The sequence below is a fragment of the Lutra lutra genome, chromosome 12 (assembly GCF_902655055.1).
Source record: "Lutra lutra chromosome 12, mLutLut1.2, whole genome shotgun sequence".
In the NCBI taxonomy this organism is placed as follows: domain Eukaryota; kingdom Metazoa; phylum Chordata; class Mammalia; order Carnivora; family Mustelidae; genus Lutra; species Lutra lutra.
Window position 1 is genome coordinate 14395474 of NC_062289.1, and position 17920 is coordinate 14413393.

The 17920-nt window shown below is 37.9% G+C and overlaps 2 protein-coding genes across 14 annotated transcripts in view; one reads left to right on the forward strand and one right to left on the reverse strand.

Annotated features, from left to right (window-relative positions):
• Positions 1-17419, reverse strand: part of RELCH (RAB11 binding and LisH domain, coiled-coil and HEAT repeat containing) — a 111130-nt gene extending 93711 nt beyond the window's left edge. For 5 of the 7 annotated variants that reach the window (XM_047697106.1, XM_047697105.1, XM_047697104.1 and 2 more), the window contains exon 1: positions 16652-17418. In XM_047697106.1, coding sequence (XP_047553062.1) covers positions 16652-17180 — 529 coding nt within the window. In that variant the 5' untranslated portion in view covers positions 17181-17418. Of the gene's footprint in view, positions 1-16651 lie in introns of all 7 variants that reach the window. The other 2 variants (XR_007121861.1, XM_047697108.1) reach the window with 1 other exon arrangement.
• A 190-nt stretch (positions 17420-17609) lies between these two features.
• Positions 17610-17920, forward strand: part of PIGN (phosphatidylinositol glycan anchor biosynthesis class N) — a 106273-nt gene continuing 105962 nt past the window's right edge. For 5 of the 7 annotated variants that reach the window (XR_007121896.1, XM_047697392.1, XM_047697396.1 and 2 more), the window contains exon 1: positions 17640-17794. The gene's annotated coding sequence lies outside the window, so the exon portion shown is untranslated. The other 2 variants (XM_047697395.1, XM_047697393.1) reach the window with 2 other exon arrangements.

Consider the following 17920-nt stretch of genomic DNA (forward strand, 5'->3'; position numbering starts at 1 on the left):
GAACACTCAGCTTTCCAAGGAAGGTGGTTCCTCAGTAAAAACTGACTAAGCTTTCTACTCTTTCTGAGATAGTACACAACTGCCTAGCATTCTTACTCAGAAGACATTGTAGAATTTTGCAAGTGTTGGTGTCATTATTATAAAAAATATTGCTGTTTTACTATATAGGAAACAAAAGAAATAGAAACTCAAGTATTCAACTTAGGGCAAGACTTACTGAACTGCACTTAATACTTGAAAATACTTCCTATCCTCTTACAATTTGTCAGCCACCCTCTTCAGTGGGGGTATTCAGTGTCAGCAAGACCGGTACGGTCCCTGTTCTTAGAAAACATTCTACAGTGGGGAAGAGAACAGTACGTAAGTTAAAAAAAGAAAATCAATTAATTCAGATGATCAAAATGGTATAAAGAAAATAAAACGAGACAAAGCCAGGGGTGCCTGGGTAGCTCAGTCACTTAAGCATCTGCCTTCAGCTCAGGTCATGATCTCAGGGTCCTGGGATTGAGAGCCCCTGTCAGGCTCCCTGCTCTGCGTGGAGTCTGATTCTCCCTCTGTCCTTCCCCCTGCTTGTGCTCTCTCCCTGTCTCTCTCTCAAATAAATAAATAAAATCTTAAAAAAAAAAAAAAAAGACAAGGCCTGAGTAGTAGGTAGGTTGGGGTATAATACTGTGTACTCCGATAAAGCCCTTTTCTGAAGAGATGAGAATAGGTAAGAGTTTCAGGCAGACCTGGGGCAGTAACAACAGAGACTAGCGTAAATAATCGGAAAACCACTGTGAACAGTTTGAATTCTATTTCAAGTACAAAGGGAAACAACAAAGCACACAATTTTTAATCACTTAACCAATTTTTAATCAAAATCATTTTGGCTTACATATGCTTAATATATGCTACAAGGAAAGTGATCTGTGGAGAGACCAATTAAGTTAGACAGTGTTATGCTAAGTGAAATAAATCAGTCTGAGAAAGACAAATACCCTATGATTTCACTCAGATGTGGAATTTAAAAAACAAAACAAATGAGCAAAAGCAAAAAAAACAAAAAAAGAGTAGTGGGGAGACAAAGCCAAGTACAGACTTTCAACTCTAGAGAACAAACTGATGGTTACTAGATGGGGGAAACGGGGGGTTGTAAACAGGGGATGGGGATTAAAGAGGGTACTTGTCCTGAGGAGCACCAGGAGTTGCTTGGAAATGATGAATCACTCTATTGTACACCTGAAACTAATATTACACTGTATGTTAACTGGAATGTAAGTAAAAACTTAAATTATAAGAAAAGAGGCTATTATGGTCACGTGGGTAAGAGACAGTTAAGATTTAAACTAGAATAGCGGCAGTAGAAGTGTGAGTAGAAGTCAGATTCAGGTCATGCTTTTAATGCAGAACTACATGTCCGGCTAATACAATGGATGTGGGTTTAAGTAAAAGAGAAAACAAAATTATTCCTGAAGACTTCATTTACTGAATTTGTAATGATACAAAAGGTGAATAGAGTTTCAGAGGTTCTGTGTTTTAAGTGCACTGTGGTGATGGGTCCCTAAGGGTCCCTAAACAGAAAGCTCAATGTTAATATTCTCACTTGGGTGAAGAAATCAAAGTGGATACTTATTATGGATGACCTAACTAGCTAATGCAAAAAAAAAAAACCAAAAACAAAACAAAACAAAACAAAAAAAACACGACAAATTAGAGGCTAGGTCAAGGTTTTTTTTTTTTATTAAAATATTACTTTAAAAAGTACTTAACTATATATTGATCTAAGGAATTAGATTATCTCTGTTCAGAAAGCAGAATCAGGACAAATGAATGTAAATTACAGAAACACAGATCTGGACCTCATGTAGGGCTCCCTAACTTCCCTATTTTTTTTTTTGTAAGTTTATTTATTTATTTAAGTAATCTCTATTCCTAACATGGGACTTGAACTCATGACCCTGAAAATTAAGAGTCGCATGCTCCTCCAATTGAGCCAGCCAGGTGCCCCCCACCATCTTCTTTTAAAAAAATTAGTACACGTCAATAACTGAAATGACTCACTTCAAATAAAACCATGTCATTATCAATCTACCTTATCTTTGAATTCCTGTTAAGGTAAACGAAGGGAAATTCTATATATAACGCTCTTCTTAGACTGAGTCTTGGGGCAGCTGGGTGGCTCAGTGGGTTGAGCATCTGCCTTTGTTTGGCTCAAGTCATGATCCCAGGGTCCTGAAATCGAGCCCTGCTCCCTGAAATTGCAAGGAGCCTGCCTCTCCCTCTCCTCCTGCTTGTGCTCTCTCTGTCTCTCAATTAAAAAAAAAAGAACATGAGGGGGAGGAGTCAAGATGGCGGAGAAGTAGCAGGCTGAGAATACATCAGGTAGCAGATCAGCTAGATAGCTTATCAAACCATTGCAAACACCTACAAATCCAAAGGGAGATCGAAGAGAAGAAGAACAGCAATTCTACAAACAGAAAATCGACCACTTTCTGAAAGATGCAGGGCGCCTGGGTGGCGCAGTGGGTTAAGCCTCTGCCTTCGGCTTAGGTCATGATCTCAGCATCCTGGGATGGAGTCCTGCATCACGCTCTCTGCTGAGCAGAGAGCCTGCTTCCCCCCTCTCTCTCTGCCTGCCTCTCTGCCTACTTGTGATTTCTCTCTCTGTGTGTCAAATAGACAAATAAAATCTTAAAAAAAAAAAAAAATGGATGCACAAAGAAACAAAACAAGACAAAAAAGAACATTGTGTTTCTATTCAGGGAAGCATTTAATTTTCTTGCAATTTAATTGTATCCGATAAATAATAATTTGCTATTATGTTTTAAGACAGCATAAGCAAAAATGGCAAAAAAAAACCCAAGTAATACAGTATTCCTCATTATAGCATAATCTCTTTTAAGCACAAGCCAAGAAATATCAAAAACAATAGGAACCACCAAAGTATCAAAAGTTCATATTAAAGGGGCTGTCTCAGTTGGTAGAGTATGCAAACTCTTGATCTCGGGTTCTTGAGTTTGACCCCACACTGGGTGGAGAGATTACTTAAAAAAGAAAGTTCACATTAAAAATGGGCTTAACTCAGGAACATTACTCAGCAATTTAAAAAAAAAACAACACTATGATATATACAACATGAGTGAATCTCAATGCTGAATGAAAGAAGACTTACACAAGAGTACACACTGTATAAGTTCACTTAAGTGGTGTTTTAGACCAGACAATAGTAATTTGTAGCAGGAAAAAAATCACAATACTGGTTCCTGGAGTGCGGGGCTAACAGGGAAAGAGCATGATGGAACTTTTGGGGGAGATATGTATTAATAGGAGTTTGGGTTATCACAGGTGCATTCTTTTGTCGAAACTCATCAGATGGGACACTTAAAATTTACATATCTTGTTGTCTTTAAATTTTACCTGAATAGAAAAGATTCTAAATATTGAGCTCTTAGTAATGACATGCATACTAAAGATTTTAAAAGATATCCACAGCTTAGTTTGAAATGCATAAAGATAGGATGGATTTTTAGATGAATAGAGGATTGGAGAAATATCTAGATATGAGCCAAAGCAAGTAGAGTAGAAGGTGAACTGTGTAATCTAGTGGTGGGTATATGGGTATTAAAATTCTCTCAACTTTTCTTTAAGTTTGAAATTTTCAAAATGTGGGAAAAAATAAAACTTGTTAAGTTAAACATTGATAGGATTCACGGACTCCTAGATTTTAATAATTAAAGCTGTAATATTGGAAATAGCTACTATTTTCGTCTTAAATGACACAAAAAATTGTTTAAATGTTTTCCCTCTACTGTTTGAAATTGAGGCTTATGTGGTGAGAATTTGCCAGATCATTAAGGTTATCGATACATATTACTTAAAAGGCTTCCAAAAATAAGTACATATAACAATCTAAGTTCCAGTTTATAACAGTCTAAGTTCCAGCAGTTTATAATGCCAATGGTTGGTATTATTTTTAATCTCACCAATTTTAACACACTATCAAACTGTATCTTGCTTTATTATGCATCTCTGATTGCTGGTGAACTTGATCACTCTTTGAAAAATAAGTGTGTGTGTGAATTTTTAATTCACATTCTTTGACCTTATAGCTAACATCTAGATTTTCCTGATATATTAGTTTATCTGGCCATTACTGCCCTAACCAGAAACTCAACTTTTAAGAACTACATCCTCTATTCTTAGTCACATGTCTTAGCTCCTCATTCTGATGTCTCCAATGTGTGTATTAAAACATGCACACCCAACAGGATCAACTTTTATCAAACAATATTCTGATATTGTGACATCAGTCCTCACTGTCTTACTTCTGATTTCATGAACATTAAGGATGATGTTGATTGTTGATTTCAGATAAATATTTTTATTATGTTAAGTATTCATCTACTGTTAGTTTTCTAGTTTTTTTCTTTCTCCTCCTATTCATGTTTGATCATACATATAGGTCTAGATTAGAGCTGTTTAACCACCATACATTATTCCTCCATTATACTGTTATTATTTCTCTGAAAGTTTCAAAGTTATCTAACAATAGGAGAGTCCTTGGGGAAAACAAACACCTAGTTTAATTTTCAACTTGGTATTATTATGGCCATTGAAAAATATTTTGGTCCAAGCCAACAGCTTCATATTTTCCAAAAAAGAACATTTGACACCTTTCTAAATAATAACTATGATGTCACAAAAGTAAAAAATCTCCTAATTCATTAAAATTTATCCTACCATGTCAACAAAAGAAAAAAACTACTAATAAGGACAGTAATTTCAATTTTGACTGAACTAAATTATAACAGATTTTGTAAATACAATGTACTTTGGATTTTCAGACTAGTAACAGGTAATCAATCCTATAGTCCTAAGAGAAATCTGCTTCTGTAGATCCAGCCACAAGGTTAAGTGCCTTTCTAAGTACTCTAAAAGAGAGAACTTGAAAACTACTCCTTTTATTTAGAAAGAATGTACCATATTCTAATATAAAGTATACCACAAAGCATTTCTTCAAATTCTAGGATTGTGTAACTTCTTAATAATTCATTTCATAACTTAAGAAACTGAATGGCCCAGAAGTTTCATCATAGCAGGCAAACTGGTAAAACCTGTATGTAGGTTTTAACTTAGGTCCAAGAACTAAATCATTATACACAGTGTGACTTTAAAGATGCATATTAATTTTATAAATCACATGCAAAAGTCTCACTTATATTTACATTAAATATTTTAGCACTGATGCAGGATGTACTTTTACAACAGTTCAAAAAATTAGTTTCAGATCCTTGAAAAAGTATTTTTTTTAAAGATTTTATTTATTCATTTGACAGAGAGAGAGATCACAAGTAGGCAGAGAAGCAGGCAGAGAGAGGGGGAAGCAGGCCCCCTGCTGAGCAAAGAGCCCGTTGTGGGGCTTGATCCCAGGACCCTGAAATTATGACAGGCTTTAACCCACTGAGCCACCCAGGTGCCTGAAAAAGTATTTTTTATGGAAATTATATAGTACTTTAAAATCTAAATGTAATTGAACAGCTGCTGATTGGTAAAGAGTACTGGTTAATTCAATTAAACATTTACTGATCAACTACTGTGTACCAGGTTACTGACAGCAAGGTATAATAAGGTATTAAAGGATAATTTTAAAGGATGTGATACAAAAGTCCATGTAGGTGTGTTGTGCATGCTTATTAAATATTTCTGTAGACACATAGAATAAGTTATTAATAGTAATTGACTCAGATGAGTAGAATTAAAATTTTCATTACATACTCTTTACTTTGTATTTTGGCTGGCATTCTACCCTCAAAGACATATAATACTTTTTATAATATGAGCATTTAATAAGTAAAAAGTAATGAAAACACCCAATTCCTAACGAAAGGATAGGGAGTAAAGTATTACCAGACAATTAGCTTTTTATTTCAATTCTTTCAGTAAAGGTGATTTACTGAACCATGCCTAAATAAATCTATGTCATAATACATAACAAAGAAATGCACATTATAGAAATTCAATAAAAGAAAGATAATAAATTTCCCTTAAAAGTAATTATCTTTAAACCTGAGACCATGTAAAAACACTTTAATATACTATCTGCCTAAATTAATTATGGACCTTAGAGATCTGTCAAAGGCAAAACTTATAATTTCTGATGCTCAGTTCTCCTCCAGTGCTAGGGCTAACTTCACTGACTCCCATGTTGAAAATATCTGAGAGCAAGAAGGAATCCCAGAGATAGTCCAACCCCCTCATTTTTACAGATAAGAATACAGAGTTATGTATTCATTCAGTATTTACTAACCCTTAGTGGGAAATATAAAATCCGGTAAGATTTGGTCCTTGCCTTAAATAAGCTTATAAACCACTGGAATTAAGTCATGTACACAGATAACAACGATACACAATTAGACCATTGTATGTTAAAGGTTTAAATAAACTAATCTGAGAGTAAGCCAGTAGAAATCCAATCTCTCAGCTTGCAGTCTGCTGTCCTCTCCTCTTTGTCAGAAGATTCCACAATGAACTAGACTTCCAAAAGACTGAAAATTAGGAAGAGATTTAAATGTTGAAATTTTATAACGAACTATTTACTTAAGCTAAAATTTCTACAGCATGGGATGATTTTACCATAAGAACTGTCAGGCAAAGAGAAGGATTATTAAAAGCCATTATCAATAATTGTATGTTTAACATGTCTAGAATACTTATTCTGTGCCAGATACTTTCCATGGACAACTTTATTTAACCTCATAACAAGCCCTGCAAGAGGAGAGGAGTCATTGGCATCTGCTTTTTTAAAGATTCTTTGAGAGAGAGAGAGAGAGCGTGAACACATACATGTGGGCACGGGGGCAGCACTGGGTGGTAGGGGGGTTGTGTGGCTGGGAATCCTCAAGCAGACTCCCTGCTGAGCACAGAGCCCAATGCAGGGCTTGGTCCCAGGACCCTGAGATCATGACTGGAGCAGAAATCAAGAGTCCTATGCTCAAATGACTGAGCCCCCCAGGTGCCCTGCCATCTGCTTTCTACAGGAGAAGAAACAGAGTATGCAGAGTGCTGCAATTAGAAAGTAGCAGACTAGAAATGCAAAGTTGAGCTCTCTGATTTGGAGGCCTGAGCTCTAAACCGTTAAGTTTCTTCAATAATACCTAAGAGTATGTAGGTTCAGACCTCCTAGATTCCAGGTAAGTTAGGCTTGATACTGTGAATGGCTTCAGAAAGATCAGACTTGACTCAGCTTTGCTCAGACAGAGTTGAGGGAATAGGCTATAGACTATAGGAAAAGGCTAATTTTCACAAGGAATATTCTAAACTCATATATTTACAGGAAATGACTACCTACCTACAGATCATTTCTTTAACACAGCTTCAACATTTACTCAAAGCTTTTTTGCAGGCACAATGTTAGGCACTGTGCATTAGGGGAAAAAAAGGTCATTAGAAAGACATGTAAATTCACAAGTCTCTATATAATTAATTTCCGTAAGTGGAACAGATTTTTAAAAATGCCACAAGTTAGAGGATTCAGAGCTCACTATGGGCTGGAGAAGCTTCAGGGAGAGGAAGGAACATAAACTGGACCTTCCTTTAAGGATACATAAAATCTGGGGCGGCGGGGGGGGGAAGGACAACAAGGAATAAGCATTCTCAGAGAAGGAAAAGGATACGAAGTCATAAAAATATAAAACATGCTTAAGGGACATTGAGTAAACAATGTAAGTATACTAAAAGTTTTGTGTATGGACAACATGGCTGAAAAGGCAAGAAGAAACAACATTTTAGAAAGAACTCTATTATACATATCCATGATAAAATATTTTATAGTTACTTCTATCATACTATGCAAAAACTGGCAAAAAATTAAAATTTCTAAACAGGTTTAAAAATTCTTTTTTTCTGTATGTAATATATGATTTTGCTAATAAGAGTTGGAAAAAGTTGCTTTAGACAGGAGGAAGCAATTTTAAAAGGTTTTAGCTGGAATGACATGAATAAATAGCTTTTAAAATCAAGTAAGAACAAGAATGGAAGAAGAGATTAAAAGCACATGAACCAGTTAATAAGGTTAAAACTAATGGTCCAGATATGAGCTAAATGCCTTAACTAAGGCAGCACACAAGCAAAGAACTGATAGAGGGTCAGAAATAACACAGAAAATATGATGACACTACTTTGAGTGAGCAAACTTATCCACCTACAACAGGACCAACTGGTTGCCAAAACAAATGAACATCATTTCTGATTGCTGGGAATTTTTGAAATACTGGGTGGGAAAATCTGGAAGAAAGCTACACCCATGATTGCAACTGTGGTCTCCTCCTTGAGGCTTTAGTCATGCTCCATGACTACACCATAAACTCAGATGTAACCATGCAGCAAAACTACAAGATGGAAAAAGAGAACACAAACAAATTCAGCCTTGTAAGATTATTTCATTCAGAAGAACAATTAGTGACTACATCTGGCTTTAATTTGAGACTCAGCTGATCCTGGTCTACGGCCCAAATATCCTACAATCACATGTTAAGACATGCATGTCCTGAGTTAGATTAAGTTAAGTGCTGTGTAACATGGACATCTTGAATTAAGTGAAGCTTTAGGCAGACTATACACCTCTGTCTTAGTGTGGTGCTACAGTTTGTCACTTCGAAGGTTCTTTTTTTTTTTTTTTTAAAGATTTTTATTTATTTATTTGACAGACAGAGATCACAAGCAGGAAGAGAGGCAGGCAGAGAGAGAGAGGGAAGCAGGCTCCCCACCGAGCAGAGAGCCCGATGTGGGGCTCAATCCCAGGACTCCAGGACCATGACCGGAGCCGAAGGCAGAGGCTTGACCCACTGAGCCACCCAGGCGCCCCTCGAAGGTTCTTTAAATGGTTAGTTTTAGCCTACCTGACCCGCCTCCTGCATTAAGGAGAATGGCGGATCATACACTAACATGACCTAAGAATTCTTGATGAGCTATTTTAAAGGTGACATAAAAACAGCAGCTGTGGTGTAATGGAAAGAATGCAGACTTTGAAGTTAGTGATCTGGGCTGGAATCTGAGTCCTGCCACTAAAGACATGATTTGTGGTAAAACAGAAAAGGGCATAAAAGAAAGGTAAGCCCCTGTGCCTACCTCCCAATCAGCAATCCTCCTCGGTGGCATCAATCATTGTTTACACTCTTCTGTATGTATCTTTTAAATTACACGAGGCATATGGAAATTTTTCCCTTTTTGTACATCAACGGAAACATATACATACTGGCTGCATCCTAAATTACTCAATTTATAATATATCTTGGTGATCATTCTACATCAGCACATATAGACTATTCTGTTTTAATTAACTAATCCTTTAGTGTTGCATTTAGGTTGTTTTCAATTTTTCTTTTTTTTAAGATTTATTCATTTATTTATTTAAAAGGGAGAAAAAGCATGCAAGTGAGCAGGGGAGGGGCAGAGGGAGAGGGAAACCAGCAGACTTCCTGCTGAGGAAGAAACCCAACATGGAGCTCGATCCCTGAGATCATAACTTGTGTCAAAATCAAGAGTGGAGGGGCGCCATGGCTCAGTGGGTTAAAGCCCCTGCCTTTGGCTCAGGTCATGATCCCAGGGTCCTGGGATTGAGCCCTGCATCAGGCTCTCTGCTCCGCAGGGAGCCTGCTTCCTCCTCTCTCTCTCTCTCTCTGCCTGCCTCTCTGCCTACTTGTGATCTCTGTCAAATAAATAAGTAAAATCTTTAAAAAAAAAAAAAAAAAGTGTGGAATGCTTGGGGTGCCCGGGTGGCTCAGTGGGTTAAAGCCTCTGCCTTTGGCTCAGGTCATGATCCCAGGGTCCTGGGATCGAGCCCTGCATTGGGCTCTCTGCTCAGCAGGGAGCCTGCTTCCTCCTCTCTCTCTGCCCACCTCTCTGCTTAGTTGTGATCTCTGTCAAATAAATAAATAAAATCTCAAAAAAAAAAAGAGTGGAATACTAAACCGACTGACTGAGCCATCCAGGTGCCCTAGGTTGTTTTCAATCTTTAATACCTTTACTTATAAATGATATTTTAAAAACCTTGGTTCAATTATTTTAATGCAAATGAGCATGGATGTCTATAAAACATTACAGAAATGGAAGTAGAGATTAAAGAGTATTTTTAAAATGTGATTGATTATCACCAAATTATTCTCAAGTGTGTGACCCCAACAGTGCATGAGTATACTTTTACCTTCCAAACTTTGTATCACACGTCTATTTTTATCAAAACTACACTCAAAAGATAATATTGCTTATAAAAAATTTGTTAGGAAGAGTCCAGTGAGACCACAGATTCAAAAATTACCTATCGATACAGGCTACCTTTTTGATATGGACATTGTATTCAAAGGTTTAGGAGACAAAAATCAGTATTCTTACTATTATGACTTATTAAAGGGCACAAAATGCAAATATTCATCATTAAGAACAATGATAAAATGGACTAGAAATTTTGAGGATACATTCATAACTCGTCATTCCACCTTACCTTCCTGGATTAACTCTCCTCACTCACACATCTCCCTCTGACGGAAAAAAGAAAAAAAAAAGTTTCGATTCTTACCATGATTGTAAAGAATGTCTTTAATAAAAAACTACTACTGACTAGAAAAATGAGAAACTTTAAGGCTGCTGCTAGGTCCTTTTCTAATTCCACTTCCACACACATACAGAGAATATTTATAGGACACCCATACAACGCAATAAAAAGCTATTGGTATAGGGGTTCCTGGATGGCTCAGTAGGTTAAGTGTCAGGCTCTTGATTTTGGCTCAGGTCATGATCTTAGGGTCATAAGACTGAGACCCCCTGGGGCTCCACATTGGGTGTGGAGCCTGCTTGAGATTCTCTCTCTCTTCTTCTCCCTCTGCCCCATTCCTGCTGCTTAAATGTACCCATCTGCTCTCAAATGAATAAATAAACAAAAGTTTTCTTTATTAATCCTTATATTTGTAAGATATATAATTTGCAAGCAAAAAAGGATTTTTTACAGTTAATTTTTGCAAGTTTAATTAATACATGATATTCAATATAAGGTAACCAAAAAGGTAGACAAATTCCAGACAAAAATGAAGAAATAACTTATTATTCAAAATAAAATAAAACTAAAGCAAATCCCCAAAAATCAAAGGCGGCACTGTGTTCAAAATATGGACAAATAGCAAAACACTATTTACTTAAATATTAATAAATATATTTCTAGTATAAATAATTTACAAACCATAATTTATCCTCAAATCTCATAGTACTTATAGGTCAAAGCCAGTAAAAACAATAGGCTGTTAACATATAAGACCTTTCTCAACTGATATTTGTGGGTTTTTTATTATAGATTTATGTATTTCATAAAGAGAGAGAGAGCTGAGGCAGGGATGGGCAGAGGGAGGAGAAACTTCAGCAGACTCCATGCTCAGCATGGAGTCCCATGCAGTCCTCTACCTCAGGACCCTGAGATCAGAACACTGGGATCACGACCTGAGCAGAAATTAAGAGTCCCACGCTTAATTGACTGTGCCACCCAGGCACCCCTCAAATGATATTTGTAATTTAAACATAAAACTACATTTTTAGACCAAGACAAATGTTTTTCATCATAAGATCATGGGTGAGAGAGGCATAGTTAAAAGCCATAAAAAAATTAACTAAATTAACCAAACTTCGTTTTTAACCTAAAAATAGCAAACAAAATGAAAATTACACAAATTGACAAGTTTTTTCCAATGAAGTTTTTTAAAAAACAAACAAGCATATATTCTGAAGATCACTAACTTTCCTTCTGACAAATAGTATAATTTTAATTTTTGACAGGAATAAGGCCTGTTTTCCTTGATTAATAGTCTTATCTTGGTTCCTCTCAGCCAAAATACCACAATGGTTTGAAACATCACACTGCATTTTTCCAAGTACCCATATGGAATCATTTTATTTAGCAGAGAGCCAGATAATGGGAAACCATTCCCAGATGTTTTAAATAAGGCAAAATATAAAATAAATATTATCTTTTCTTTACCCTCACTTCCTTTTCCTTTTCCTCACACAAGATAAAGTGTCTAAATAGGGCCAAATAATAAAGTAACTAGTCAAAATTTCACTTTCTCCACAAGGGCCATTTCATTACCACAATCAACAGTAATTCTTCTATATCTGAATGCTTACACTACTATCTGTATGACAGACGACTATTCTACGGTTCTGTCATGTGTTGGTCTTGTCTCTTCTCCAAGAACATAAGCTCAAGGACCTCACTAAACATCACTTGGATTCCTACAATCCTGATTACATAATTTAATATACTGATAAACATAAAATACTGAATACCAACTATATTCAAGTCACTATGCTAGCCAGTGACAATATCTGATTAAATTTTTATCAGAATTAATAATAATGTTGAAAGTACTAGACAGATATAGGCAAGAAAAATGGCAAGTTATGCAACAGATAAATTTGGGAATGTACAGGATCCAGAAAATAGTAGAAAGTCTCATTCAGCTAAAAGCAGTGAACCCAAAAATATCAGAGATATTTTATTAATGTTTTCTTTCTCAGAAGCCAGAGGAAGCACTAAACTCAAATTCAACCCAACAAGGGCAGAACTACTTTGTAAAGTGGAAGAGATGGGAATGCTGGAGGATGGTAAATCTTGACATGTTAGCATTGGTGATACTGAAAAAAGAACACTGAGAACAATGAGATGTGTAAACTTTGTGAGTTCTGAGAAAAGACAGGTAGGATCATGAAACGGAAAATTTTAAAAAGAAGGAAAATGACTCAAGAAGGCTGTAGGGTCACAAATGAAATTATCACATTCATTCATAAATGCCTGCCTCCTCACAAGCTACCTTATAAAAACTTGAAGACATGGTAAATACAGATTAAAAGAAATCCATCACTGAAAGGTATTAAGTTACTTGTTTTTCCCATTTGATCACCTACTGTCTGTACTATAAAAAAAAAAAAAAAAGCTGGGCTCATCTATGAAATTACAGTCCAATTTTAATTAGTTCTCTAAGACTTCAAGAGGAACCAGCATTACTCGGACAAAGATAGTACAATCTGTTCAGTGTTAATCAATGACATTGCCTCAATTTTTATCTTTCAATCTAACTGAAAAGCAAAATAATTACTAAATGAATATTTATTCCGGCCCATTTGGCAAAAATACAGAGGAAAAAAGAAATACATATATATAATGTGTGTGTATAAAGATATAATTAGTTCACCAAATAGATCTAGTAGAAATCTCACAAAGATGCTACAATTTAACGAACAATGAAACTTCCTTAGATCATTTGCTAGAAGTAAATTTTTTAGTTAATACAAATCTATGGGGCACCTGGTGGCTCAGTCTGTTGACCAACCGACTCCTGATTTCGGCGTGTCTTGATCTCAAGCCCCACATTTGGGTTCCACGCTCAACTCCTGGAGTCTGCTTGAGAGTCTCTCTCTCCCTCTCCCTCTGCCTCCCCTCCCCCATCCCACTCATGCTCCCAAATGCTCCCTCTAAATAAATAAATAAGTAAATAAAATCTTAAAAAAAAAAATTCTTCTACTGAAAATACCAAACTTATAAAGCTATAATTCTTTTACCATTTGAATGTTTTATAAATATGGATTACTCTTCCACCCAAGGAAAAAAGGTTCAATACAGTATGAAGACTTCTTAAAGTATTTTAATAGCACAACCATACAACTTACCTAGGTCAACAGACTTTCAGTAAATAATACAGTAAGTCTTTTTTCTTTTTTTTTTAAATGACTCAGTAAATCTTGCAAAATTAAATTGTTTTTAGACATCAGAGAAAGAAAGAAACTACTTTTGGTTATATATTTATTATTTTTTGAAGTATTATGAAGTTTCATATCAAACACATATCAATCAAAATATATACAAAAAGAAATAAAAATAATTTAATGTTTTAGATAATCCGTACTCTCAATCTTAACACTGTTTATAATGAACTATGACGCTCTTATTGAGTATTATAAAATCATAATCCAATTAGTAGTGATCAACATGCTACACTTGAATATAGGGGACATTTAAAAGGAGGCAGTAGCTCAATCCTAGAGAAACACCCTCTGAATTCCTAAAATATAATTTGTGCAATCAGGGGCTTAGTTAAAATCTTCAAAACATGGTACTAAGTACAGACTTACAGACTTATATTAATATTTATCTATTTTCTAACTGGATTAAGACGCTTACAGGCACTGATATTTTGAAATATACAATGCATTTGTATTTAAGATGTACTGAAGTTCATGCTATGTGTGCACATTTATAGAAAGAGTATTTAAGAAATATTTCTTCTTTTTATAACTTTAATTAAAATACAGTCTTGTCATCACAAAACTAAATTAAAAGCTAAAACCCTAAAACTTCTAGAAGAAAATTTCTGCAACCTGGGATTGGCAAATATTTTTTATGTAGGACACAAAAAACATGAATCACTAATGAAAAAGAACTGATTAACTGAACTTGAAAAAATGTAGAAAACAAAGAAACAAAAATGTAGAAAACAACACAGCAAACCATACTGGGAAAAATATCTACAAAACACTATAAAGTTTTTCAAAACTCATCAAACTTTATCTTGAAACAGGTGCATTTTATGTATGCAATCTTACATCAAAGTTGATGATAAAAATTATAGTGGCTATCAATATAAAGCTATATGAAACAGTTAAGTCCAATGTTTACTTTTTAAAATATATGCATGAAAAAGACAGGCCAGGCATATATCATTGGCAAGATTACAGATAACTTATTTTTTTCTCTTTTGCTCATTTCCTTTTTGTTAATTTGAAAATGCTACTTGAGTCTAAATTATACACTTGATCTTAGCCAAAAGGCCGAGAAGCGACAGAGTCTAAATTATAAATGTAAGTATCTCTTTTTTTTTTAAGATGTATTTATTTCAGAGAGAAAGAGAGAGAGAGAGAGAGAACACACACACATATAGGGGAGAGAACAGTGAGAGAGAATCCCAAGCAGACTCCCCGCTGAGCAGGGACCCCCACCCCCCATGCAGCGCAGACTTCACCACCAGCAATCACCACCCCAGCTTAAACTAAGAATCTGATGCCCAGTCAACTGACCCACCTAGGTGCTCCATAACGATTTCTATATACAAAAAGTTTTAATGAGAAATTTTCAGTATGAACAGTGATATCAAACTGTAATAAGGAGGCACAGAAATTCTTTCAAATAGAATGAAGTCATGAAGTAAGGAATAACGTATTTCATTTTATTAACATGGTAGAAAACCATAGCAGATGCAATTAAGTTATGTTCAACAATACGCCAGGGGCTGTACAAAGTGTGAGGAATATGAGGATATCCCTCAAGAAGTGACTATTTAATGGAGAAAAATGATCCTGTCAACAAATCAAATACAAAATAATTAGACTATAGTTTACATATGAAAGCGCAATGAAACAGCAACTAAGGGGAAAAAAAGAGAGAGAAAGACAGATGCAACTAACTAAACATGGGGAGTGTGGGAAGCATTTACAAAGGTGACATTTAGGCTACCCAGCAATGAGAAAAATCTCTTCCTGAAATGATTATCCTACAGACCGAGTAAGGAACTTACACCTACTGAGAAAATTCCACATGAAAGAGGGAAATCTGCCCAAGATTCACCAGGACAGAAAATGTACTCTTTGCACTTGCATTACATCTAGATTTGGCAATAGAAGTCTCTGACACCATTCAAAAGTACAAAGACAAAATAATCAGTTAAACTACAAGCTAAAAATTGTACATTTAACATCTGTTAGTAAATTCCAGTTGGCCTCCTCTGATAACATTAAAACTTCTCATACCATTAGGAAGGGAAAATCCAAGATGCTTCCCAAAACTGAATCTGGGAATCCAGAATACATCCCTAATAGTACGTTTTCAAGCTCAAAGAAACGCTTATAAATATATGATGGATGGGGTAAACAATTACTCTGTACTGCTAAGAATGATTATAACGCGGTAAAAAAGTAAATTCGTAAATTATGCAGAGAAAAAAAGACTGCGAGGTAGTGGGACCACAAGATAGACCACAGGCAGAACCTGTCCACCCTACTCCTTGTATTTTCCGTCATTTTGGAAACTTCTTGCAGTTAAGGCATCGAAATGGAATTAAAAAGACTTTACTTAAACACATTTTGGGCAGCAGAAAACCCAGTTTTTGAGTGAGAAAGTCATTCCAAAGTAAAGGGACTTTGGGGGATCTGACTGTGCGTAAAGAACATTCCCTATTTTTCCCCCTCTTGACTTTGAGTCAAGGAATTACTGCAAGCAATTTAAGAAACACTATTTCCTGGTAGAGGTGATTTAGGAGATTGGAGGAAAAAGAAAAACGATTAAAGCGATAAGTTGCAAGGGAGACTTCTGCAGTCCCATAACAGCCAGCGAACTGGAAACTGGTATTTTTTTGATACCGAAGCCAACGGAGGAACCAGGAGCAAGTCGAAGTCCAGCCAAAGGTTGGCGGCACACAGAGAACAACCGGTGCCAGATCCTTTTGCTTCCACCGCAAAAGACTCCCACCCCCCCTCCAACTCTCTCTAAAATGTTCCTAATACTCACTACCCGCCCAGAAACACCTCCTCCCGGACAATCCTGACCATCCTGCGGGAGTGACAGGCTGTGTTCACTTACTGAGCTGTCCCCCGCCAGACGTCGTACTCGGTTCCCGACCTCCTCCGCCTCCAACGCCGGCTGCTCCAGGGATCCCCGGCGCCCCCATCCCCGGCGGGGTCCCACTCTGCCTTTCGAAGTTGCCTGGATTGGAGAAGTAGTCGCGCAGCCGAGGCAGTTCTCGGCCGCTCTCTAACAGCTCGGTGTGCAGCTCCAGGGCGGTCAGCAAGTATTGATCGCGCAACAGCTGAGCCGCGATCGCATCAATTGACAGTCGGGCAGGGGTCTCCCCGCAGCCCCCCATTGCCACCGCAGCCGCCGACACCTCCCCAGGGAGCCCTGGCCGCGCACTGCTCCCTAAGGCCACGGGATCTTGGGGCGATAGCGAGTCCGCAGAGCCAGGATCTAGGCCGCTCCCGGAACCCAGCCGAAGTCCTGCCCGCCGCTCCTCGGTCGCCGCTACCTCGTCGTCGTCCTCGTCCGAATCGCTGAGGAATGGATTCACACCGCCGCCACCACTGCCACTACCTCCAGGCGCCATTGCCGCCATCTTATCCTGTCAGGACTGTGGGCGCCTCCCTAACTGGCTTTGACAGGCCGCAGCCTGGATTCCCCCTAAGCCTCAGCGGGCACTGAGCACCTCCACAATCCTGGCCTGGCCACTCCCCACCCGGAGACCAGAGTAGGCTCGGAGGCAGGAGGTCCGGACGCAACAGAACCCGCTACTCAGCCACTGCTGCACCAGCAGCGCGGCTCTGCAGGCGTCTTCCTGGTCTCAGTCTCGCGAGAAAGGGTGCGAGTCCTGCCCCTCTCCCCGCCCAAGCCCTGCCCCAGCCCCGCCCGTTCTCAACACCAGTGAGCGAAGATTGAAAGCCCCGCTCCCCGCTCAAAGGCAAAACCCCGCCCCCACTCCTGTTTGATTGGCCGGAGGTGGAGAGAGGGGCTGGAATTACCGACGGCTGGCTCTAGAATTATCGCGAGAGCAGGCTCCCGGCAGGTAGGTTTCGGGGGGCGTTCCGTAGTTGAGAGGCAGTTATGACGGTGGCTTAGGAGCGTTCTCTCCCCTCTCCTTTCAGGGGTCAAAGGGGAACTCTGCGCGAGAGCTGGATTCTGCCTTTGCGCCGAGGAGGCCTCCTTCTCGAGATAACGCCTGAAAAGCCCCAGGTAAAGCCCGGGGACCAGAGCGCAGAGGTGCGGTGGCACCAAAACTGGCCTCACGCCCGCGGGCGCGCTGCTTCCCTGGCGCTCTTCACTTTTTCTGTTGTTCGCAGCTGGTGGGTGGTACTGTCT